Consider the following 25,459-nt stretch of genomic DNA (forward strand, 5'->3'; position numbering starts at 1 on the left):
CCCTTTCAGTAGAGATTCTCTGTATCTGTGCTCTATTTTAAAATACAGTACGTACTCAATCTTTATGAATGCATGAATAATTAATTACCACTTGACAAGAAATATCAAAAGCAAGTCAATTCGGGTATAAAAATAGGAAGCTTTATTCGTCACGTACACAACAATTCTATATGATAATAATTTCATAATAATTAGAACTTGATGATGCTGTCTTTGAAAAAACGGGAGAACAATGTTACACGGTCTAATATACACACACATTTTATAACATTAATAGTTTTGTTGCAGAGTAAACATTTGTTGAGAATATTAGTTTGAGGTAAAATATTAAATCACAGAAGCTTTATTATTGCTACATGAACTTGGATTGTTGTCTGACACACTTGGACTATTAAATGCAACATTGTCATCTGATTTACCTTTAAAGAAAAATTTCCTATCTGAGGCACATGTACCGTCATCAGCCAATATTACGGAATTCTGACTAGTTTTCTCAAATATTTCTTGTTTGACTTGAAGTTCCGTATCGACATCTTCTTGTTTCACCTTATCCATCTCTATGATTTCAGTGTTTCTCATCACAGACTTACCGTCCAATATATGGTCTACATTTTCTGTCTTTAACATTCTATCATCGGTTGCAGGTATTTTTTCTTTGCTCAACTTTTTCGGAAATTCTTCCTTTTCTCGTTCATACATGAAGGTCTTTCGCTTTCGCTGCGTTGGCTTACAAACTTTTTTGTACAATATTTTCATCTCTTTGACACGTGCTGTCGGTATTGTCCAATCCATCTGATTGGATGTCATGTCTGTGTTTCTTGTTGGATCTAATTTGCTGTCGTACTCTGGTAATTCCAGACCTAATTTCTTCATTACCATCACTATGATGTCATCGACCATACCGTTTATCACCAAATCTGCTTTTTTATCCTAAAATAATGATCGTCCGTCAAAACATTTAGTTGATAATTGTATTAAGAGACAAGACTGAGGTTACGGTTGAAATAAAATTAATGAAGTCTACTTGAAAAGCATCCTTACATGCTTCGTTGGCTGCAGATTGCAAATAACAAGTCTGCCACCATACTTCTTTGTATAAAGAGGCAAGTTCCCACTTGGTATGATTTGTAAAGTTGTTCCCAGACAAATGCTCAAATCGGCAACACTGTAATTGAAAAATTGTTGACAATTTGATTTATATTTTTCTTCTGAAGTGCCAGAAATCAAAACGTGGTTAAAAAAGTTATAACAATGGAATACAAACTGACCTGGCATGAAGGTCTGACAGTGCTAAGTCATTGTCAGGTAAGTTATGCTCCCAGTCAAGTATCGTGTCATGCATTCGACCTCGACAAGGTCGTCCTCCAATTTGTTCAGATCGACATACCGTTCCCAAACATTTTTTCCCAACACTCTTTGTAGCAAGGTTGCGAATAAATTGTCTGTGAACCAAATCAGGAAGTGCGTTATGATCTCGCGATAATTTAGGGTACGAATATTGTTTTACACTCGAATCACACCTCTAATTAAGCATATCAATTCTTACAGTGTAAACAAACTTGTACCTTCCACACTTGTCACACTGTTCAGTGAACATATTTCCATGCAACTCTGCAAGCTTCTGCCGCTGAACTCCAGATCGCAGGTGCAGTCCGTCAATATTTTGGCTCACAATGAATTTGACCTTATCTGTGGAGCAACAAAATCCGATTAGGATCAGATTCAACATTTCATATTGTTTTCCTAATTTGTTAATTAATTTTCCACAGTCTTATGCTAGGTACACCCTTACTGCAATCAATCAACTTCTTTAAAGCCATGTGAGTCTTGGTTGGCTTTGCTTCGTCAAATGATATATTCATTTCAGGTTTCAACCCTTTCTCCTCCAAAGTCCAGACACCCTTCGGTCCTCTATGGATGGAAACATATAACATTAAGGTTGTTACGTTTGAGAAGTGACGTATTTTTTGCATTCATTTGAACTGGAAGTATATTATTAGGCGATTTTGGTACACAGGATTATCCAAGTTTGAAAAGACAGTAACATAAAAATATTGTGCTGAATTGATACATCAATTCATGTTCTAAATATAACAATAACTTGACATATAGAATAATCGTCTCATGTATACAATGTGCGTAATATCAATAAATTTTGCAGTAGACGACATGTCCATTTAATTCAGAAAATTAGCAACAAATCTGAATTACCCTATCAATCTCTCTGTGAATTATTCGAAATTAATTTGAAAAAGCACAAATCGGATATATCTAATAGAATAAAACGAATGAATTAGAAACGAAGTTGGAGGAAAAAATTCGAGATGATCTAAATTCAAAAATTCATGGCACAAATATTCCCGCTTGTCATAGCTGTCACGGTATCGCAAAACTCTTTTATGAATCTATACTGTACGAAGAGAGTGTTATTTTCGATGAAATTATCCGCAAATCATCTCGTGATTGCAATCTACTAGAGCTGACGTTGGCACGTAATGTCATGACGCCGAAGTACCCTAATTACAATTACTAACGAGCGTCCTCGAATGAATGAATTACCTAAAATCGGGAATACCGGCAGCGGTACTGATTCCCGCGCCGGTGTGAACGACAACATGACGTGCCCCGTCTATCCAATCAGCCAACAAATCGCATTTGATACGAAGAGTCTCGGCGCTGTCGAATTTCTAAAAAGGAGGAGAGTGGCATTGGGTTATTGATTCGCCTGGAGGATCAGCAATTACTGCCCAATGGCGATATCGCCAAGCCAACTTCGGACCGTACATAACGGCGAAAATTACCTCCTCGAGGCCAAGCTGACCCTTGTTCTCGTACGGCGATAAACCATCGGCGTAGCTGCATGACATCGTCCCTCTCCCCTCACGCCCTTCCGCCGAGCGGCTAACAATGGCCGCAGAGCAACAACCCTTGTTGCCAAATAATAATCCGCCCCCTACCCCCGTCGATGATGACGTAATTATTATCAAAAATCCACGTTTAAATGCTCGGGTTCGTGCGTTTCCGCCGACCTTCGGTGATGAAATTTAATATAAACAATTTTAAAATTATGATTATGATTTGCCGGGAACTTTACGATTACTGATGAGACACCGGTAAACGACAAAATGTCGATGAAAATTTTCAGAAATAAATCTAACTCAGGTTTATTCACTATTTGGAATCCACGGGACACCACCAAATATCCACAACGAACACCAGAAAAGATCATAAAACTACTCTTTGCGCAAAGCAGGTTGCGCGTTGGAGCGACGCTCGGCGTCGTCCAACGTCGTCGCGGACTCTTCTGCCACCTAAAAGTCCGTCGTGGAACTAATTTGAACGAACGTTCGACGCTCCGATTGCAACTTTTTGACACCCAGCATCAAATGACTTACAACGGATTGTCGTTGGCGAAGATCCATTTTATACAGGAGAGATCGTATTCTCTGGATTAAGTTACGTTTTAGAAATTTCGGGGCTTCAGTTTATCCAAGGTTAATAACGGACCGTGGCAACCTGTTCCGTGTTCTACGTTTGTTGTTGGTTCCGTTGTAATCCTGCACCGAAACTATGAGTCGCAGGAGAGCACATGACGATGACGATGGATACGGTATGATTACTGATAGAAAACATGCTCTCATCTCACCATATGTTAGAGTATCGCACCGCTCGCAGCCATTTCAAACTACCCCGATTTATATTGAATTTTTAAGTATCAACGCTAGTCGAATTCATTGAACCTAACCTTATTTAATCTAACCTTATTTTTGGCCCAATCATTGTACCTGATGCTTATTAGTCGCATATGTATGTACATACGTATTTGTGAGAAATTCTTCTTACTCCACATTTTTGTTTTCAATTAATCTAATGACATTGAAGACGAATCTCAGAGTAGATGGTCGTATGCTATGATGAACTTCAATTTGCAGACCGCGTCTATAAGAAGCGGAGGAGGGTATCAGAGAATCAGGAAATTGAAGATCGCCTGGAATCGCTTATATTGCGAGTGGGTGAAAAGTCAACTTCGTCATTAGAAAGTAATTTGGAAGGGTTAGCGTCTGTGCTAGAAGCGGATCTCGGTGTGTTTCGTACTAAGATTCTCCGAATATTGACTGATTGCGCTATAAAAATGCCAGAGAAATGTACGATCTACACGACGCTGGTGGGGCTGCTGAATGCAAAGAATTTCAACTTTGGTGGTGAATTTGTTGACTATATGGTGAAAAATTTTAAAGATTCTTTAAAAAGTTGCAAATGGAACGCTGCTAGATATTCGCTCCGGTTTCTTGCTGACTTAGTCAACTGTCACGTTTTATCTTGCGGGTCGCTTATGCAGCTCTTTGATAATATGTTAGACACGGCAAATGAGGACAGCGTACCTCAAGTTAGACGAGACTGGTACGTTTTTGCTGTTCTCTCAACCCTGCCGTGGGTTGGTCGAGAGTTATATGAAAAGAAAGAGCAAGAACTGGATCACCTTATGGTCACCATTGAAGTATTTTTGAACAAACGAAGTAAGAAACATCAACCTGCTCTAAAAGTATGGTCCAGTGACACACCTCACCCTCAGGAAGAATATTTGGACTGTCTCTGGGCTCAAGTACGAAAATTGAGGCAGGATAATTGGGCGGAAAAACACATTCCTCGACCATATCTTGCTTTCGACTCTATTTTATGTGAAGCTCTACAACACAATCTTCCAACGCTTCTGCCTCCACCACACCATGAATCTTACACGTACCCAATACCAACTGTTGTATTTCGCATGTTTGACTATACTGACTGTCCAGCGGAAGGGCCACTGCTGCCTGGCAGTCATGCTATAGAGAGATTTCTTATCGAAGAACATCTTCGGCAAATTATTGATAATCACTTTTTTGAAAGAAAAGATTGGTAAGTTTCATCTTCTGTTATTCTCGTTTTCTTAATTACTTCTTTTTTACTTACATTGTAATCATTTTCGATTTTTGCTGGTAATACTTTGTTATATGATTTCACTTCAAAACCAGTAATACCTATTTTCAATGAAGCTATTTTTATTCTGATTTACAGCGCGGCGCAATTATTGAACTTTCCATACAAAGCAAAAATTCCACTTGATTATTCTATTGTGGAAGTAATGTTTGGAGAACTCTTCAGATTACCATCTCCAAAACATTTGGAAATCTGCTATGGATCGATTTTGATTGAACTTTGTAAGTTGCAACCATCGACTATGCCACAGGTAATATAAATGATAAATTCCCAATGAGTTTAACTGGTAACGATAATAAATTTCGCTGTGTTATAGTATCTTATACACCCTGCACTGTATTATAAAGGTTTTAGCACAGGCTACCGAAATTTTATTCCGTCGCATCGACAGCATGGCTGCGGCAGCATTCGATAGATTTGTTTGGTGGTTTGCCTATCATCTGAGCAACTTCCAATTTCGTTGGTCATGGGAAGATTGGGACTCATGCCTCCAGCGTGACCCTGAACATCCTCGGCCTAAATTCATAAAAGAAGTGCTGCTGAAAGCATTGAGGTAAGAAATGATTTTTCCTCATTTCTACAAGATGAAAGTTCCAGCTTATCCTTTAAACAAAATATACAAACCATTTTTTGTTGGATCAAAGATTGAAAAATCAGAGATATTTTGATAATTACCATGCATCAATGTATCAAAAAATACTTTTTGTTACAGACTATCCTACTTCCAAAGAATTCGCGATATGATGCCAGAAACTTACGCCGAACTGATCCCTTTGCCTCCAGAACCAATTTACAAGTACACTTCCGAAGGCGCAAGTCAGTATTTTTACACTCTGATATTTGATATCTCATCACAGTATCATTTCATTATCATAAATTTTACATTATATTAGAATGTCATCTTTTCTTGAATAAATCTTTCTAGCAATCGACTTTGCTCAATTTTTTTCAGGCACACTTCCTGGAACTTCTGCAGCCCATGAACTAGTTGTTTCAATACGCCGCAAATGCACCCCTGAAGAAGTATTGACCGTTTTGAATACCTTACCAGGTCAAGGAGACAATGAGGAATCAAACACATTCAATCCGTTGAAAATTGACGTATTTGTACAGACGTTGCTTAACCTGGGGTCAAAGAGCTTCAGCCACAGTTTCGCCGCTATTGGGAAGTTTCATTATGTATTCAAGGTAAGAATAGTTTTCTCTTATAAAATCATTATATTGAACTATATCATTTCATACCTATGTTAAATAGTTTGACAAAATTTTGTGGCATTGAACCTAACTGCAGACTTTTGCTTGTTTTTCATAGGCTCTGGCCGAATCAGAGGAGGCACAAATATGCATTCTAAGAAATATGCATGCCCTATGGAAAAATCATTATCAAATGATGGTTGTACTCTCAGACAAATTCTTAAAGACTGGAATAATTGAATGCAGTGCTATAGCCAATTGGATATTTTCTCGGGAAATGACATCTGAATTTACTAAGTGAGTCAATGTAATTTTGAACCAATTCTACAAACTTTTATCTTAGAATTTAATTAATAATCGAAAATAGAATATGACTCTTAGAACTTGGTACTAATTTTAACCAAGCTAAATATCGCAACCCCATTATTTTCAGACTCTACATCTGGGAAATTCTTCATTTGACGATCCGTAAAAAGAATAAACATGTCATTAAACTGAACACAGAAGTGACGGAGGCCAGAGAAAAGTTACGAAGGGCGGAAAGTAGATCTGGATCGTCTTCGGAAGATGAGGACAATACTAAAGATAAGTCGGGAGAAAGACCATCTGAAGACGTTGTAGAGCGAATGGAAGAAAAATTGGAAGCTGCTCAAGCAGATCAAAAGAATTTATTCCTCATCATTTTTCAGGTATAATTATTAATATTACATACTTGCAATCTCGGTTGAACATGTTATGTAAGCTGTGAGATGGCACTTATTCAAAACACTTGATAATTGCTTTTTTATTCTTTTACAGCGTTTTATTATGATTCTTTCCGAACATCTTGTTAGATGTGATACAGATGGCATCGATTACAATACTCACTGGTACAGATGGACTATTGGAAGGTTGCAGCAGGTATTTTTGGCTGTAAGTAAAAAAAAAAAAACCCTCAACGCTTCTTTAGTGGCTTTCTTGGACTACCAAACTGATCGCTTAGAAGAGTGTAATGCATTATAGAAAGCTGTTAATCAGTTCGCAAGTGTTATGATTAATTCACTACAAGTTAAAAGAGAAATTTTACTTCTTTTTTTAGCATCACGAACAAGTACAAAAATACTCGTCAACACTGGAAACACTTTTGTTCACGCCAGATCTGGATCCACACATTCTTGACGTATTTCACCAGTTTGTTTCGTTACGTGCATAAGATGTTCAAATCACTGAACGTTTCGTCTTCAAGGGATTGGTATGAAGTATGATATATACATATATTATACATATACAGTTATATTATTTTATTGATAACTCTTAGGACAATTTCAGTCGTGAATATTAGGTAAATAGAGTTTCCGAGTATATTTAAATGACATTTGATTATCCGTATTTATGTTAATGTACATCAAGTCTAAATTGTTGTTGGAATTTTTTCAATCGGTAGCAGAATATTCAGTTCTACCTATAGTGTTGTATGCTAATGAAAGTCAGCAGTTTGCTGGCAATGTACATGGGTGTATATACAGAAACCTATACACCTGAATAATATTGAATCAAAATTATCTATTACCGACTCATGCAAGCAAATGTAGAGGAAGAGAAAGACTTTATTTTAATCCAATTAAAAATTGAATGCTTGAACAGTTTACCTGTTTCAAATTGCATCACCTGGGCGATAATATGACAGAATTTCACTGCAGATATGAATGGACCGTATGTAACGATATTATCATAGGGATTCACAAGTGTCATAATGTTACAGTTTGGAGATATACTCACGAGTATGTATGTATATCAATCTACTGAGTTTTCTGACGTGTCATGTGAGTCAAAATTTCTTCAACGTCATCCTTTGACCCCAAAAATATTGGGCTCCTTTGATGAATAGTAGATGGTATAATGTCCAGTATGCTCATTTCACCATTTGTCGCAAGGCCACCAGCTTGCGTTAAAATGTATGCCATGGGTATGCACTCATAGAGGAGACGAAGCTAGCAACAAAATCAAAATCATACATTTTATTTACACATTGTGTAATGCTGTTTTTCACATTTGTTTGGGAAAAGTAGTTTAGTTATTCAGTGAACTTCTAACCTAAGATAACTTCTACACCAGCTGTTCAGTATCAGTTTAATATTAGACCAAATTGTCAATGGATATTGCTTCGGTAAAACATGCCTCAAAACTAATCATAATCCCAGAATCGCTGTAGCCATATTTTGATTGTGCATTCTTGCGAATTTCGTGTTACCAAACATGTACCACGATAATTGTATGCACTGGTCAGAAAGTGCGTGTATCAGTTAGGCGAAATTTATAGAATTGTGCACAGGTAGGCTCTGTTATTTAAATTGAATAATACCTTTCCCTTTGGGCTCTCTGTTGTTGCTGGGTACATAAATATCCCACCGTATTTGAGTGTCCTGTGTACATCAGCTACCATTGAACCCACGTATCTGGCATTGTACGGCTTGCCAGTTGCTGGGTATTTTTTTGAATGGACATAATCCTTTATCGCCGATGACCACTTACTTTCGTGAGCTTCATTTATGCTGCAGCATAAAAACAATAAATTATTGTTCGCCATTTAAACTAACTCGATTTCACGTGATACGTTAAGCCCATCCATAAAAGTACTTGTATAAAGTAGGTATCATTTTATTTACGTATCAATTCGATATATAATTTACTTGTTGCAAGGTACACTTTAGGTTCAATTCAAATAAAATTTGATTTATGTCAGGTTTATGAGTATTGACTTTGTTGTTCTGTTCTTGTGCGCATATTTTAGAATACCTGTAAATTTTTCCTCTTGACGGTATTCTCATGTCCTGATCTGTTAATATAAATTCGCCAATAGCTGGATCGTACATAAAGCCATTGACACCCTGACCAATTGAGAGTACCAACATAGTTGCCGAACCATACAACGCATATCCCGCTGCTACCAGATTACGACCTGGCTGTAGAGCATCAGCAACTGTCGGTGCTCCGGTTGAGCCTTCTTGTTTTTTGTAGATTCCAAATATTGAGCCAATGGATATTAGGCAATCAATGTTTGACGAGCCGTCCAAAGGATCAAAGCAGACGATGTATTTCCCCTGTTTGCCAACTTCTACTTCGATCACAGTTTCATTTTCTTCACTGATTAGGAGACAGGTCGTAAATGAAGATGTCAGCATGTTTATAAAGAGTTCATTGCTGAGGACATCTAATTTTTTGACTTCTTCACCCTGAACGTTCGTGCACCCAGCAATACCGTACCTTTGAACCAAGTAAATTACATGTACATATGTACAACTAGCTACTTCAATGTGTAAAATTATCATATCGTTATTTAATATGCATATTAGACTATTGAAGATATTATTATTTTGCCTGTACCAAGGTTTAAACATTAGTTTTTAAAAAAAAATAAAATAAACACATCTTCCTGTCATGTAAAAATTTTCAGGTCAAGTGCAAGAAATGCTTCACACCGTGTGGGTATTTTCCATTTGAAATAAATGCATGAGTTCTTCGCGTCTTTAGTAATGAAAACTATATTGAAATGAAATGAAAACACTTTCTAACAGATAAATCGTTCGGGTGTGATCGTAAATGAACTTTTGTATACAAATTTTTATCCCATAATTTATTCACATATTGTCAATCACAAGTTCATAAAAATTCAGCATTTTGTGATTGTTTTTGAACAATTCATTCATCAAAGAGGATTTTATATTTTCTGAACTTTGAATAAACGAAGCTGTTCTATTTTCATATGTGTATAAACCGGAAAAACCTCAACGGATGCCTCAAATCGATAATCACGTCGTACTTTTTCTTTTTCATTGAAAGAGATAATTACGAATGTTACATGAAATTGAAATTAATCATTTTAATTTTGGATATAAAAAAAATTCATTCAAAGCTTTTATTTCTTTCAGCTACAGCATAGTTCAATTGGCTATAGCTATGTTCACTTCTGCTTTTCTTACATGTACACATATTCTATTTTGAGGTGTAATCTATGTGTAACTGATAAGTGATAAACTAATTTGACCCCAGGCACATTAAGCGGGGATTTCAACTACGCACGTTATATTAGTGTTATCAACATTCCCTGACTCATCTTATTTTTATAACTTTGAAGTAAGAGAAAGCGGAATCTTTGCCGTTGAAAAAACCAATATTTCGGTTCTATTGGTCTACAGTACGTAACTGTGACTCAGGCAGCTCGGTGAATTAACCGGATTTCGTAGCATTTACTAACGATAGGAATCGAATTAGGAATGTGTACATACATACACATCACATACCGCGTTTTTAATGAACGGTTTTATCTGTCTTGAGTAAACTTTGGTCGTTCGAACAGTAAACATGCTTGTTTACAGCTATTAATAAGTGTTTACGAACATACAGATGTGTGTGATTGAGAAATTTCCAATTTCGATAGTCCAATTTTAAGATAAAACGAAATTAAAAATTAAGCAATATGTAATAGAGTTCTCTGTGCTTATCGTTAGTTTCAATTTTTTCCGTTTTTTTTTTTAATAATCTCCGACGGCGTATCTTGTACACATGCAGGTTGTTTTACTTCTAACACGATTGTTAATTTAACACGTTAATTATCAAGTTCTGTAAATCGAAGGACCGTTTGAGCTATTATAGAAATCGGGAATAGAGAAGTTTTTTGATCGACGTTATCGCGTTTTTTTATTTCTGATCGTGAACATGCAACTCTTTAGCTGCGGCAATGATTTTACAAACAAATTATACGTCATTTGCCATGGTTTATCTATTCACTTATTATTTTGTAATAGAACTTATCGCTATGTTACGTATTCTTTCATTCAAATTTTGAATTTACATTTCTTCAAAATTTCGTGCATGTATTTTTCATATGCGCATAGGTAATTATCTCGTGTTTGAACCGTAAGATATAGATCCAGGTAATAATATTGGTAATAAAGAAAACTTGAGTGGTGATAAAATGCCCCGCGCGTTGTCAGCTGAAGCGTTTACAATTTAATATTACGTAAAATTGTTGTTTCAATGGAAGAAAATATATTTTATGGATTACAAGTAAAAGTAATCAACTTCTATAAGCGCCGATCTTTCATTTATTTTATTCACTTTTGTTTTCGTCCCTAAGCTGAATATCCCCCACCCCCACCACCACGGAGAAATGACTTAATCGGTACTTTGATTTGTAAAGTTACGCTCTATACTCGTTCACAAAACTTTGGAGCAGAATAATAATTTAATTCTATTGAATCTATAAGTAAGCATTCAAATGATGTCGCTAGTGCCGCTGATATTTATCCGCCAATTCGAACGGGCAATCCGTACACAGAAATCGCACTTTTTGAATTGGCGCGGAACCACGGACCCATCTGTTTTTTATAAAAAATAACTAAGAGTGTATAAAGTTTAAAGCTTACATATTTGCGATGCCAGCTTTCCTCACAGCTGAACTTACAGCTTTGACTGCCGTTTGAATGCTGTTTAACAGCTGAGTCAAATCACCCGTTGCCGTTGGTACCTTGCGTTGTTCGGCCAAGACGAACCGCGTCAGGGTCATGCAATTTGAATCAAAGGCTGGACCGCTCGATGCCATTTTCAGGTAATTAATCTACAAATGTTACAAAATGCTGAACAAGTTATGCTGTTTGTCACTGCGAGTGAAGAATTCGATACACCCTCACGTTGGTAAGGTACATCGACTACTGGACGTCACCGAAACGATATTTCAGTTTACTGGTAGCTTGCCACGCAACGACTGAACTTTCACCGCAGAACAATATACGTACGTATACATATACACGACTGTTGCCGCTTACACACAAGGAAGTGTAAAGGCAGTGAATCGTTTCTCCGAAGTAATGGTCACTACTTTACCCTATCCGCGCGCGATAATTTAACTCTACTTAGACCAAGGTATAGCTACATCGGTATGTACAACATCGGGAGCCGACAATATTATCCATATTTCATCAATAATTTGTTATTGATTAAGAAACAGTTTTTTCGCGATACTTTTCATCACCACGAAAAGGGGAGAGTCTGTCGGTCTGTCCAATAAACTTCCGCGATGATCTCGAACATGGCCGAAAAGTCTGAAAAACAAAAAATGTACATTTTTTTAATAATAAATGTATAAACTACCAAAAACATAATTGTTCATTCCGAAAAAGTAATAAAGAAGGAAACGGATAGGCTGGTCGGTTAAACGTTGAGAATCGATTCATTTTTGGTAGAACCGGAAGTTTAAATTAAACGGGACATTGTAATTTGATTGTAAAATTCGGTAAGTTTCAAATGTTTTGATCAAGCCGTTTCCCAGATCACCGCGAGAGTTTGTCGAACACACCGACATCCAGGCCTACATTTCTAAAAACCTGTTTTTTGGATTCTTGAGTTTTGAGAAAGTAAAGATTCGCTGAAATTGGAAAAAGTGGCTTTCGACCGAAACCAAAACTTTTCTGATATTACCAAAGGTGATGAAAAGTAAGAAATGTTGAACTCACATTATAAATGTATAATGTATGTACATACATATAACGTATTTCCGTACAGAAAATTGTTTTATAACAGTCAGTCTTCGATTAAATAGTGCATAAATTCCCCATTGATTCGGCTAGCGAAGCAATTCGATTTCAATGTTTTTCACGTTAAGCGTGTAATTCTAAACAATTATCGAGATTCATGTCAGTTATAGGAGTGACGTCATTCAATGCCTCACGCCCTTAGAACGCATACACATATAAATTAAACTATTACTTCTACTTGCACAGAATAGCTTAAAAATAAGTAAACAATCATTGTTTCATTTACAAATGATTAAATTATAACAGAAATTTGAGCATGTGCTTCTGACATGTGGCTAGCAGCGTGCATTCTAGGACCGCCATCGGTCGTGAGCAACGAGAACCAAGTGGGGAAGATGAAATCATCATCCGGTGGCTCTTCTCGTGACTACTACGTTAATGTTCAATGCTCATGTGATTTAACACTCCTACAGTCAGAAGGCCATTTGCATTCTGCTGAAGCACTAGATTCGATCAGCATTTTTCATCTCTGATAAGGAAAAATTCGCGAAAATGAGTGCATCGCCCGTAGCTGTTCTAGTTTTTACGATTCTATGGGGTGTGGTTGGAATTGTTCTCCCGTTTTTGGTACCTAAAGGTCCGAACAGAGGGTAAGGAGAACACACTTTACACTGACGTATTCTGCTCAATAATGGCCCATCCCACTTTTCTGCAATTTATTTTAAATTTATACATCAAACTGACTCTAGTATTTGTATCATATTCGATTCCTTGAGCTATTCCAATAATTTTGACCGTTATTTACTTTTAATTATCAAAAAACAGTAGTAGGCAATTTACAAAACACATTTTTTCTATCACTGGAAAACTCGATTCTCATTATTAATCTACTAACAACACTAAATACTTATGGTTATTCTGTTGAATATGAATTTGTTAATAAATAACTACTAATTTTATTCATTTCAGAATCCTGCAAGCCATTTTAATACTGACGGCAGCTACGTGTTGGTTATTGTAAGTACATGTTACCGCCTCTCGCAACCCTACCAAGCTATAATTTTTTTTTTACATTTCTCTACTACTTTTAATAACAATTGAAGTTTAGTTTCTTTGCAAAATGTCATAAAGAAGTAAAAAATAATGTACACTCAAACTTGATTCCCAGAAAGTTTGTGGTAGTGAATAATTAACTTGAAACTTAGTCAATTTTTTATGTGTAAAAAATGTCTTCAGCTGGCTTTGTTGCTATATGGCACAAATGAATCCTCTTATTGGACCTAAACTGGAAAATACGACTCTTCTGCTGATTGCAAGGGAATGGGTAAATATTAATCAAGGATTTTATTCATATTCCAAACATTTTATAAATCGAATATCTCGCACCTGCAGCACAGACTCCAAGCTGTGAGATTCAAATTATTGTTGTTATTTTTTAAGCTATGTACGCTAGATAGATTGTTTTATCACCAATAGTTTGTGAGTTATGAAATCATATGACATGCTATAATGATTGAATCAAGTTTTATAATGTGTAATGTATTTATTTTTACAGGGAAAAGAAGTCACCAGCTAAACAGCTAGCAACAATCCAATTTAACGTGTTATTATTGTAAATAAAGTAAATGTGAGAATCGAATGATTAAATATTCCTTGTGAACTTGATATGTAATTAAGATTTCACTATTATCATAAATTAGACTAGTCAGAATGTATAATTATTAAGCAGAGGTGGGGGTCGTTCAGTAAATGTAAAAAAATACTATTCCCAAGCACGTAAAACGAAGATAAGTTAGCGTTCTGTAATCTTCCCTCAGTGTTATTCCTTAGTACATTTTCTAGCATTTAATTTAAGACATGAATTGACGTTAATTTTCCTACTCTACATCCTACAAAATGAAAAGTGTATAATATTGCTAAATTCGTATCAGCATAGTACAGTGTATACGTATTACAGTTATGTTTTTTTCGACATATTCTTCGTGATATGTTAATAAATTATACAATTTAGAACCATAATAATTTACATCTATGTATTTATTTCATAAAGACATACCAATAGTGTGCATATGCGAGCATAAAGTATCAATGCGTTTTGAAACTGCCGCCACGCTACCTCGTACTTCGCGGGAAATTACATTAGGCCTAATCATAGCTACGTTGTGTAACTAAGAAATCGCGTGTATGTACATACAAAAAGGTTTGGTATTGTAGAGTGGTTAGCCACGCATGTGCACATAGAAAACAGAAAGAAGATCCGTTGTGTATGCATGCAGTTTCAAGTGGTGTACAGATTTAGGCGCGCACATCGAATGATCTCGAACATCGCGTGCCCTCTTCCGCTGATTCAGTTTATTAGGAAGTAACCAACGGGGTGGAACGTCGCCCATCGTTGTGCTGTAGGAGTCACGAGAAATTATCAAAATGGTACGAAGTATTTATATCCAGCGCTAACTCAGGCATCTTAAATCCCAGGCCTAACGCGGTGCTGTGATATTGTGAATTGAATAGTAGAGAATATATGTGTTTAATATTACAGTACTCTGTTTCTAATAAATATACGTTTGTCAAAGAACCGGTGTTTTGTTTGATATCATTGTTCTTTTTCTTAATAATTGACGATTAAAATTGGCATCGAAGATTTTACCGTTCTTGACAAAAAATGGTAATGTGCAAAATGTCCCGTGTAATGTATTCGACGGGTTGTCAAACAATCGCAGTCCCACAACGTCCTAACCTTATAAGGAATTATTTTCGTCCATAGTCGTCGCAATCTTGATCCGCCCCCGCTATTCCAGAAACAATCATCTAACACAATAATTTATACCACTTAGTGGCGGCGTTCCACGTTTGATAGTTGATTTTAATTTACTTTTATTCATTGTTTGAATTATCACGGTAATATACGCACAATTTGGGTGTGTCAAATATTACCATATAACTTGGGTAGTCATTTGGTGAATTTATGAAAAAGTGAAGATTAAAAAACAAAAGAATCGTACAAATTGACAGTTGAAGGCGAAACAAGAAATTAGGATGTTACACGAATTTTGTTTCGTAATTGGCAATCAAGTTTCTCAGGAATGCAAAAAAAATTTGTTGATCATCGTGTTTGAAAAAATCCTTAAAGATGGGAAGATTCATGAGGGTACATTAATTTACAATTGATTCGTTCGATTAAACTGGCAAGATAGTATTGTATTAATTTTATCGGCCTTGTAACAAAACCGATACACAAATTTATTTCAGGCACTTGATATAGTACCGCAAAAGTTGAAATCTTTGTAGAACTGTCTAAGTATCATATTTCTTATTTTCAGCAACCTCAAATAATTCTGTTGAAAGAGGGGACAGATACGACCCAGGGTAAGCCTCAACTTATATCGAACATAAATGCGTGCCAAATGGTGGTGGATGCTGTCCGAACAACCCTTGGCCCTCGGGGTATGGACAAGCTCATCGTAGATCAAAATGGCAAGAGCACTATTTCAAACGATGGTGCCACAATTTTGAAACTGCTGGACATTGTACATCCTGCGGCAAAAACATTGGTCGACATAGCTAAGTCACAAGATGCTGAGGTAATAATCTGTGAAATTACTAAAATACTTCGACAAATGGAACTAAACCTCTTTGTTGTTAAAACTGTATGGATAATTAAAAAGATTGCATTGTATCATACAACGTCAAGGAGAGTAACACTAAAACTGAACTCATAGACTGGCAATAACTTTGAGGATCGGTATTGTTTCAATCGAGTTCATACATTACATTTGATGGATTATATTCTTTGAAAATGTCATTCTTTTGGAATTTAAAATGTGAAATTATAATTTGTTGTAATTTAATCATGACCAGGTCGGAGATGGCACAACAAGTGTTGTCCTATTGGCTGGGGAATTCTTGAAGCAGGTAAAACCATTCATAGAGGAAGGTGTACATCCTCGAATTATTATCAAAGCCTTTCGACGTGCAACTCAGCTCGCTATTGAGAAGATTAATTCTCTCAGTGTTAAAATCGAGAAATCCAACATCAAAGAGCACAGAGCTTTGTTGGAGAAGTGTGCTGCCACTGCAATGAGTTCAAAACTTATTCATCAACAGAAGGACTTTTTCAGTAAAATGGTTGTGAATGCTGTTCTGCAATTGGACGAGCTTCTCCCACTTAACATGATTGGTATTAAGAAGGTAAAAATTATCTGTAAAATATGTAAATGTGTACTAGAAAACCTTGGCTATATAAAGTTGCAAAACTAAACTGTTGCTCACTTATAGGTGGCTGGTGGTTCTCTGGAAGATTCTCTCCTAGTCGCCGGTGTAGCTTTCAAAAAAACATTCTCGTATGCTGGCTTTGAAATGCAGCCAAAGACATATAAACCATGTAAAATTGCTTTATTGAATATTGAATTGGAGCTTAAGGCAGAGCGGGATAATGCCGAGGTCAGAGTGGACAATGTGGCAGAATATCAGAAGATCGTCGATGCAGAATGGCAAATTTTGTATCAGAAGCTGGACAAAATCCACCAAAGTGGAGCTAATGTTGTGCTGTCTAAGCTGCCGATAGGAGATGTAGCAACCCAGTACTTTGCAGACAGAGACATGTTCTGTGCTGGCCGTGTTCCCGACGAGGATTTGAAGAGAACCATGAAGGCTTGCGGTGGTGCAGTCATGTCGACTGTTCACGATATAAACGACGCTATTCTCGGAAAATGTGAATCCTTTGAAGAGAAGCAAATTGGTGGAGAGAGGTTGGCAAATATTATCATTGGTATAGATTAAATTTGATTGAAACACTTGCATTGTTGCATTAAAAACTTTTACTCTTATTTCTTCAGATTCAATTTCTTTGCTGGGTGCTTGAACGCTAAAACTTGCACCCTCGTCCTACGAGGAGGTGCTGAACAATTCTTGGAAGAGACCGAAAGGTCCCTTCACGATGCCATTATGATTGTCAGACGTACAATAAAGAACGATGCGGTTGTTGCTGGCGGTGGTGCTATTGAGATGGAACTATCACGCACCCTTCGTGATTATTCGCGTACCATTGCTGGAAAAGAGCAGCTTCTTATTGGAGCAATTGCACGTGCCTTGGAAGTTATTCCCAGGTATGTAGGTCGCTTTAATTCTATACCTAATGCAACCTACTGATTATGGTCTAATGTGGAAATTTAACTAGGTATGTATGTACCGACACCCAATTTCCTAGGTTTGAATTGCACTTGTTCATTATTTACAATTCTGTTCTCTTCTTTCTTGTAGACAACTTTGCGACAATGCTGGATTCGATGCGACGAATATTCTTAACAAATTACGGCAGAAACATCATCAAGGAAACAAATGGTATGGTGTTGACATCAACTCTGAGGACATAGCAGATAATTTAGAAGCCTGCGTATGGGAGCCAGCTATTGTAAAAATTAATGCATTGACGGCCGCGAGCGAGGCTGCTTGTCTAATTCTGTCTGTCGATGAGACAATTAAAAATCCAAAAAGTGGAGGAGGGGATGCACCTCAAATGCCGGTAGGCCGCGGCATGGGAAGACCTATGTAATTATTACATTTATGTCAAAAACTTGTCGACAAAAAACAAATGGTAAATTGCAACTACAGTTTCATAATCTTAGCTGAATAAGATGTTCATCTATTCCATTATCGAGTTTACCAATTTAAGCAGGAACGTTGTTTGAAGACAGTTTGTGCACATGTGTTGAATGAGCAACGATATCAGATCAGAAATCATAAACGTTTCGCAGAGGCAGTGTTATCTTCGAATTTTCATCACATTGGGGCTGTATTCTACTTAATCAACATTACCGCCTTCTCACTTAACTAATAGTTACAAAAATTCATTGCTTGAGTACTATAATCTAGCAGCAATCGCGGCACCTGGCAAGAGTTTATTTATTGTTCGATTGAACAAATATCACATCGCCTGGTGAATAATTCTTCCTGTACGGATTTCATCTATCAACTATCCAACCGATTGTAGGATACGTTTAGCAAGTTTTTTAAATGCAACTACTGTTCATTACGTCTACTTTTATAGTTTGTACCACACCATAATTATTGCCAAACAATAAATAAAAGTTTAATATGCACTATTCTCATTAATTGCATTGTAATACTACGTTCTAGGAAAAAGTAACAAAAATGTACCCTAATACTAATGCTCCTTATACTTTATAATTTTACGTAATAATATAGATATTCAATACTGTTCAATATAGGTAAAAAATATTTGTATAACCAATTTTGAGATATGTTGTGAATTTTTCCGTTGGCGCGGTTCTTTGCAGGTGCGGACATAAGTAGAACCAAAGTAAATATATCTAAAACTGTTCGGTAGTTAACGAATTGAGGTCTTTAAATCTAATATTTCTACTTAATAATAAAATATAATCAGTAAATGTTTTCTTTGAAGGTGATTAGATATCGGCCGCTCTATGCTTCTCTACATTCGTCGAGATTTATCAGGTATTTATTAAACCTAAATACGTATCAGAAATTAGAAATTAGAGGTTAAATTATAAGATGTGCGGCTTGGCGATGTGCAACTATCCTAGATTTATAGAGTCTGTGGCTACAGACTTGCATGCATGGCGATATTATTGGGGGTCTGCTGTTAGATCTGATCTAATCTGACCAATGAAACTGCTTCGTATTATCCAATTGGAAATTGAATAGTTAAAAAATTTGTACAAGGTGGATTTAGCTTCATAGCGCGGCAGTTCTTTTAACTTGTTCACTGTGTGTTGGCACGGGATCAATGGTTGTTCGAATAGGTTATTCACATTGGTCGCCCATAACGTGTTTCAGCTCATTCCAACTTATTCACGTTCTTTGTCATGGTATTAGGACCTTGACTCCCTTCTTTTCTGACTCGCTTGATTCCGAGGACGCATTTTTGCATTACGATTAACCCCGCGGGTTATGTTTAGCGATTCAATATTTATGTGTTGTTATTATAATCAATGAGTGCAAACGGGAAGAAATAAATTCAAGGCACGAGTTTGCACTGGTCTGTAGGCAGCACCTGACAGTTTCATAGCGATATTCGTGAAATTTGTCGGTTGATTAGCCAGCTGTTATCGATTTGTCATGTAAACAAATTTTTTTTTTTATCAATTGAAATACAAGTCATTACGGAGACTCTGTGTCAAAACGTTGATATAAATCCAAACGAGGCTCCCGTATGCAAGTTAGTAAATATTTGCACTGTTTTTTGCTATAAAACTAACTGTTTACCAATCCTTTAAGGGTTTTACCAAATCTTTACATTAATATTTTCATATATTGATTAAAATATTTAATGATTATATTGCATCTATTTAAGGCGAGAGTCGTCAGAGGTAACCGCTACGATGGCAACATCACCTGTTCAGACAAATGATACGATTCGATTTAATGACATAAGCAAATCCCAGAATGATAAAAGGCTTTATAGGGGTCTTATATTACCCAACAAAATGAAGGTATTACTCATAAGCGATTCAACAACTGACAAAAGTGCTGCATCGCTTGATGTTAATGTTGGTAAGCTATCAACTTGATTTTCTTGTAGCTCTTTACTTAAGTCACTATATCTACCGATCAATTTCAGGATGCATGAGCGATCCTGCAGATCTTCCCGGTTTGGCCCACTTCTGTGAGCACATGCTTTTCCTTGGAACAGAGAAATTTCCAGCTGAAAATGAATATGGAAAATACCTGTCAGAACATGGTGGGCAAAGTAACGCGGTTACTTTCCCAGATCACACGAATTACTACTTTGACGTGACTCCAGAAAGCTTGTCTGGAGCCTTGGATAGGTTTTCTCAGTTCTTTCTGAAACCATTGTTCACTGAGACAGCTACCGAGAGGGAATTGAATGCTGTTAATCTTGAGCATGAGAAAAATATAAGCAATGACACTTGGCGAATGGATCAGTTGGAAAAATCATCTGCAAATCCAAATCATGCATACTCGAAATTTGGAACAGGAAATAAAGAGACATTGGATGTAATTCCTAAGAAAAATGGTATCAATGTCAGGGATGAATTGTTGAAATTTCACAAAGAGTGGTATTCAGCCAATATCATGTCGCTAAGTGTACTTGGAAAAGGTCAGTTATTTTTTTCACCTTACGGTGTTTTTGCAACCCTAATACTACCCTAAAAGATTGAGTAATATTATTTTTCAAGCATTTCAATGAACCAAGAAATAGACTTTATATTTACGAAATGTTACTTCTGTAGAAAGTCTTGATGAATTGGAAACCTTAGTTACTAAACTATTTTCTAATGTCGAAAATCTTGACGTCGATGTACCGACTTGGGATGAACACCCATTTTCTAAGGAGAACTTTCAAACAAGATGGTATATTGTACCCATCAAAGATGTGAGAAATCTGAACATGACATTTCCGATACCTGATTTACGTGAACATTTCAGATCTGCAGTAAGTTGTTGAATTAAGTACTCATTGGCTGAATTGGCAATTAGCATACTAGTTATATTATTATTTATTAGAGTAGCATATCTAAATACACATAAAATATTTTTACATACTAATAGTAAGTTGATGCTAATTTGCACAGTCATATCATCGCGATATTGTCCGATAAGATAATTTGTAATATTTCGTTCTTAGCCAGCCAATTATATTTCACATCTCCTTGGGCATGAGGGTGAGGGTTCGCTATTGTCTGCATTAAAAGCTAAAGGTTGGAGTAATTCTTTGGTATCCGGACAACGGCAGGCAGCCAGAGGTTTTGGTTTTTTTGGTACCTATGTTGATCTAACTGAAGAGGGTATCAAACACATCGATGACATTGTCACACTAACTTTTCAATACATTAATTTGATGAAAAAAGAAGGTCCCGTATCATGGATATTTGAAGTAAGAGTTCATTAATTCATCGTTGGAAAGTTTTTATTCCTGATTACTAATAACATCTCTCGTTTATCGTTCTTCACACTTTATGCATTGATATTTGTTATAGGAATGCAAAGATATAGCTGCAATGAACTTCCGTTTCAAAGAAAAGTCATCACCACGTAGTTGGGTAAATTCAACTGTACATTGTTTGCAAGAGTATCCTATGCAAGAAATATTGACAGGGCCTCGGCTGTTGAGGGAATGGAAGCCAGAGTTAATTGAGATGGTTCTGGGTTATCTGACTCCAGAAAATGTTAGAATCTCTGTCGTAGCGCAGCAGTATGAGGACATTGCTAATGAAAAGGAAACCTGGTATGGAACTCGGTATATGAAAGAAAAAATACCAAATGACATTATTGAGAAATGGCGGAATGCAGGTCTAAGCTCGGATCTACGACTTCCAGCTAAAAACGAATTCATACCAGCAAATTTTGAGCTAAAGCCACAAGAGCCTGACGTAAGTACCAAGCTTGTTTGGTTAGTTATTAATTTACTTTTATCAGCGAAATCTTTGACGACATGATGAAATATTACAATTGGTCTTACAGGCAAACAAATTCCCAGTAATTATTGAAGATACAGCGCTAATGCGAGTTTGGTTCAAGCAAGATGATGAATTTCTCTTGCCTAAAGCTAATCTTAGCTTCGACTTTGTTAGGTGAGCAATTTATTTGATTTTATACAAAATCTTGATGTGAATATCCGCATTAAGCTGCAGAATTTAGACAATGCATATGTACCTACCTACTTCATATATGAATCGATTGAAAAATTCTGACCAATGTGATTAATTAGTATTTGATCTGATTTGTATTGTGACTTCAATCTAAAAATTCCAGTAAAGAAAACTTTAATATCAGTTTTTAGCATAACATATATTTTCAGTCCTTTAGCGTATATGGATCCAGTAAGTTGCAATCTAGCCTACATGTTTGTGCAGCTGTTTTGTGATTCGTTAAACGAATATGCCTATGCGGCTGATCTTGCAGGATTGAAATGGGAACTTAGTAATAGCAAATATGGAATGATTGTGAGTAATTAATTGATGTGATATGTTATGCAAATTGCCATTGCACTTTTTTTGTATTTTGTGTCGGTGGTGACAAGCTTATGCTATTTTACCAACACATCATTAGACTAGTTATTTTTTCATCCAGCTAGCAATTGGAGGCTATAATGACAAACAACACGTTTTGCTCGAGAAAATTATTGATCGAATGGTCAGTTTTAGAATTGATGTGCAACGATTTGACATTATAAAAGAAAATGTAAGTAGATCATTATATGATAAATTTTTTGTTTATAACACTATTCGATAACCAGTAAGAATATTATCAGTGCTGGTATTGCAGGCATGTTGATTTTCTGTGAATATATTTTTCACCGTGTTGGTTTTAGTATATTAGAGGCCTGAAAAATTTTGATGCTGAGCAACCCTATCAACATGCCGTTTATTATTTGGCAGTTTTGCTAGCAGAAACTGTTTGGACCAAGGATGAACTGTTAGATGCAACTTCACGTGAGTAAGATGGAAATTTCATTTATGTGATTACATTAAAGACTGAACTACAGTATATCTGTAGCGTTGTTGGGCGTATTTTTGTAATTAATTAAATACAAATTATAACTTATTTGTAATTAAATCGAAATCAATTTTAAATTACTTTTTTAATTTGTAATTGATTTCGTTCAAATTACACTTTCGTTACATTACATTTGTAATTAGTACTTCGAATGTAATTAGTTATGGAACGTAATTGGATGCTCCCAACCAACACTGATCTGTATAAGCTAATGAAAAGTAAGTTTCAAGCAACGTAATTAAATATTAACGTTCACAAAACATTATGATTTCAGATGTGACAGTGGAAAGGGTTCAACAATTTATACCACAAATTCTAGGAAAAATGCATATTGAATGTTTAATCCATGGAAACGTGACCAAGTCGGAAGCATTAGATATTGTCAAACTTGTTGAATCAAGATTGACTAATACGTTGCCGCAAGTTACACCGTTATTGCCTCGACAATTAGTTTTACACCGGGAAGTGAGATTAGACGATGGTAAGTGTAATAGCTGTCAGTCCAGTATAGTTTGGTAATTGCAAATTAGTAGATAATAAAATGCATGACGTATTAATTTGAATTACTAAATTTCAGGTTGTCACTTCCTTTACGAGATCGAGAACAAATTACACAGAAGTTCATGTGCCGAAGTATACTACCAATGTCATCTTCAGGCAACAGAATCAAACATGCTTCTAGAGTTATTGGTCCAAATTATAACTGAACCCTGCTTTAATACTTTGCGGACAAAAGAACAGCTTGGCTACATCGTATTTAGTGGAATAAGAAGAACAAACGGTGCGCAAGGTCTGAGAATCATTGTGCAAAGTCACAAGCATCCCCAGCATGTTGAACAAAGAATAGAAGCCTTTTTGCAGTCGATGTTGGTGAGTTTCCTGGATTAAAATTAACATTTGTTTGTCGTTTCAAACTGATCTTTGGTTGTTTTGTTACTTATTATTCAAATTCCTGTGTACATCCGATTTTTTTGCTTTTCCAGGGGCAGCTAGTTGATATGTCAGAAGAAGAATTTCACAGACACAAAGAGGCTCTGGCTATAAAAAGATTGGAGAAACCAAAAATGATGAGCACTTTATCGGCTTTGTTTTGGTCCGAAATCTCAACACAACAATACAATTTCGATAAAGCTAACATCGAAGTATCCTACATGAGAACTATAACGAAAGAAATGGTCATTCAATTTTATAAGGTATGTTTCTCGTTCTTGCCGATTTAATCAGTATCACTGTATTATCTCGTGTTAAAAAATGATTTACAGATGTATAGCTACAAATAGCGTTACGTACTTTATATTTTAGGACGCTATACACAGTTCATCCCCAAGTAGACACAAGCTTTCAGTCCATGTAGTTTCAATGGTGGAAGGTGGTGCTGGACATGCAGAGGCAAACGTTGCAGAGGAAGGATCAACCCCCTCTACGGAAACCAGTCCAAATACACCCCATAGAATTAAGGACGTGATGTCATTTAAATCTAGCCAGGCATTATATCCTCTACTGCAGCCATTCATTGATATACCCAGAAAAGGGCGAAGATCGAAGTTATAATGTTCGGGTACAGTGATTAAGTACATGTGATGCTCCACGCCTAGGTCTTTAAAATGTTATGAATTGATAGAGTCGTGACATGTATTTTAGGAGAGGCATAAACTTTTCTTATCTTAGGTCTATATGCCATAGCCTTGAGTATTATCTAATCACATCGATCCAACAGCCTTGACTGAACGATTACGATATGGAATTATTGGTCACTAGTCCCTTTTTTTTTTTCCAATACGACAGGGAAATTTGTTCACGATTTCAAAGAAAAACTTTCAAACAGAAAAATTATGTCATAAATCAACCGTTGCGTTAGAAAATTAGATATCTACGTGTATCCATGATTAATATGCATGCAATTTGTTTATGTTACACCCGAATTGGTAATAATTTGTAATTTGCACCTCAATCACTGTTACACGTTTGAAAATGATAACAGGAAGCAAACTTTGAAAAAATTTCCAAATTCATCGGCAGTCACTTGGTACATACATTCTACATACGTGCAGTAAATAAAGTGCAATAGAATATTTGATTATTTTTGTAGTAGCAGTGAGCGATTCAATCGCTAATGAATTTTCAAATAAAGAACGTCATTACAAAATTATAATTCTTTCGTTATCAACAGAACCATTCATGTTGTGTGCCAACGAAAAAACCAAACTATAGTTTCAAAATATTGTCACAGCTGCTTCTATGATCTCGGAGCAAAATGGACGAGCACTATTCTCTGT

General features: G+C 36.2%; 6 protein-coding genes across 11 annotated transcripts; 4 read left to right on the forward strand and 2 right to left on the reverse strand.

The window, feature by feature from the left end:
• Positions 1-127: 127 nt before the first annotated feature.
• On the reverse strand, positions 128-3,264 carry LOC107217889 (NAD-dependent protein deacetylase Sirt6). Of its 2 annotated transcripts, XM_015655578.2 has the most exons (7): positions 2,802-3,264; positions 2,560-2,687; positions 1,793-1,911; positions 1,566-1,689; positions 1,269-1,442; positions 1,042-1,165; positions 128-930 (listed from the first exon to the last, which is right to left on the reverse strand). In XM_015655578.2, exons 1-7 carry the CDS (start codon positions 2,865-2,867, stop codon positions 328-330), a joined length of 1,338 nt encoding a protein of 445 aa, XP_015511064.1. In that variant the 5' UTR covers positions 2,868-3,264; the 3' UTR covers positions 128-327. The 2 variants fall into 2 exon arrangements, with proteins under 2 accessions (XP_015511064.1, XP_046597956.1); XM_046742000.1 differs by lacking the exon at positions 2,560-2,687.
• Positions 3,265-3,332: 68 nt separating this feature from the next.
• Positions 3,333-8,000, forward strand: LOC107217935 (nuclear cap-binding protein subunit 1). The gene is made up of 10 exons (XM_015655644.2): positions 3,333-3,610; positions 3,933-4,896; positions 5,056-5,227; positions 5,325-5,530; positions 5,690-5,793; positions 5,930-6,165; positions 6,290-6,468; positions 6,605-6,860; positions 6,970-7,083; positions 7,250-8,000. Exons 1-10 carry the CDS (start codon positions 3,571-3,573, stop codon positions 7,361-7,363), a joined length of 2,385 nt encoding a protein of 794 aa, XP_015511130.1. The 5' UTR covers positions 3,333-3,570; the 3' UTR covers positions 7,364-8,000.
• Positions 6,825-11,930, reverse strand: LOC107217933 (fructose-1,6-bisphosphatase 1). Of its 2 annotated transcripts, XM_015655643.2 has the most exons (5): positions 11,577-11,927; positions 8,947-9,414; positions 8,513-8,702; positions 7,930-8,141; positions 6,825-7,081 (listed from the first exon to the last, which is right to left on the reverse strand). In XM_015655643.2, the coding sequence occupies exons 1-4, from the start codon at positions 11,750-11,752 to the stop codon at positions 7,950-7,952; spliced, it is 1,026 nt and encodes a 341-aa protein (XP_015511129.1). In that variant the 5' UTR covers positions 11,753-11,927; the 3' UTR covers positions 6,825-7,081; positions 7,930-7,949. The 2 variants fall into 2 exon arrangements, with proteins under 2 accessions (XP_015511129.1, XP_015511128.1); XM_015655642.2 differs by lacking the exon at positions 6,825-7,081 and having other exon boundaries at positions 7,595-8,141; positions 11,577-11,930.
• Positions 11,931-13,141: 1,211 nt separating this feature from the next.
• On the forward strand, positions 13,142-14,348 carry LOC107217914 (V-type proton ATPase subunit e 2-like). The gene is made up of 4 exons (XM_015655607.2): positions 13,142-13,333; positions 13,653-13,700; positions 13,920-14,007; positions 14,239-14,348. The coding sequence occupies exons 1-4, from the start codon at positions 13,236-13,238 to the stop codon at positions 14,257-14,259; spliced, it is 255 nt and encodes an 84-aa protein (XP_015511093.1). The 5' UTR covers positions 13,142-13,235; the 3' UTR covers positions 14,260-14,348.
• Positions 14,349-14,666: 318 nt separating this feature from the next.
• Positions 14,667-18,781, forward strand: LOC107217953 (T-complex protein 1 subunit eta). Of its 2 annotated transcripts, none has more exons than XM_015655674.2 (6): positions 14,667-15,110; positions 16,004-16,264; positions 16,542-16,871; positions 16,959-17,431; positions 17,519-17,788; positions 17,943-18,781. In XM_015655674.2, the coding sequence occupies exons 1-6, from the start codon at positions 15,108-15,110 to the stop codon at positions 18,232-18,234; spliced, it is 1,629 nt and encodes a 542-aa protein (XP_015511160.1). In that variant the 5' UTR covers positions 14,667-15,107; the 3' UTR covers positions 18,235-18,781. The 2 variants fall into 2 exon arrangements, with proteins under 2 accessions (XP_015511160.1, XP_015511161.1); XM_015655675.2 differs by lacking the exon at positions 14,667-15,110 and adding an exon at positions 15,147-15,348.
• Positions 18,782-18,908: 127 nt separating this feature from the next.
• On the forward strand, positions 18,909-25,335 carry LOC107217952 (insulin-degrading enzyme). Of its 3 annotated transcripts, XM_046741225.1 has the most exons (15): positions 18,987-19,002; positions 19,105-19,157; positions 20,017-20,216; positions 20,284-20,784; positions 20,918-21,120; positions 21,313-21,561; positions 21,665-22,057; positions 22,149-22,258; positions 22,486-22,630; positions 22,758-22,868; positions 22,999-23,119; positions 23,458-23,664; positions 23,761-24,053; positions 24,167-24,376; positions 24,486-25,335. In XM_046741225.1, the coding sequence occupies exons 3-15, from the start codon at positions 20,045-20,047 to the stop codon at positions 24,732-24,734; spliced, it is 2,964 nt and encodes a 987-aa protein (XP_046597181.1). In that variant the 5' UTR covers positions 18,987-19,002; positions 19,105-19,157; positions 20,017-20,044; the 3' UTR covers positions 24,735-25,335. The 3 variants fall into 3 exon arrangements, with proteins under 3 accessions (XP_015511157.2, XP_046597181.1, XP_046597180.1); XM_015655671.2 differs by having other exon boundaries at positions 18,909-19,157; XM_046741224.1 differs by lacking the exons at positions 18,987-19,002; positions 19,105-19,157 and adding an exon at positions 19,390-19,881.
• Positions 25,336-25,459: the final 124 nt, after the last annotated feature.

This window comes from Neodiprion lecontei, chromosome 5 (assembly GCF_021901455.1).
Source record: "Neodiprion lecontei isolate iyNeoLeco1 chromosome 5, iyNeoLeco1.1, whole genome shotgun sequence".
NCBI lineage: Eukaryota > Metazoa > Arthropoda > Insecta > Hymenoptera > Diprionidae > Neodiprion > Neodiprion lecontei.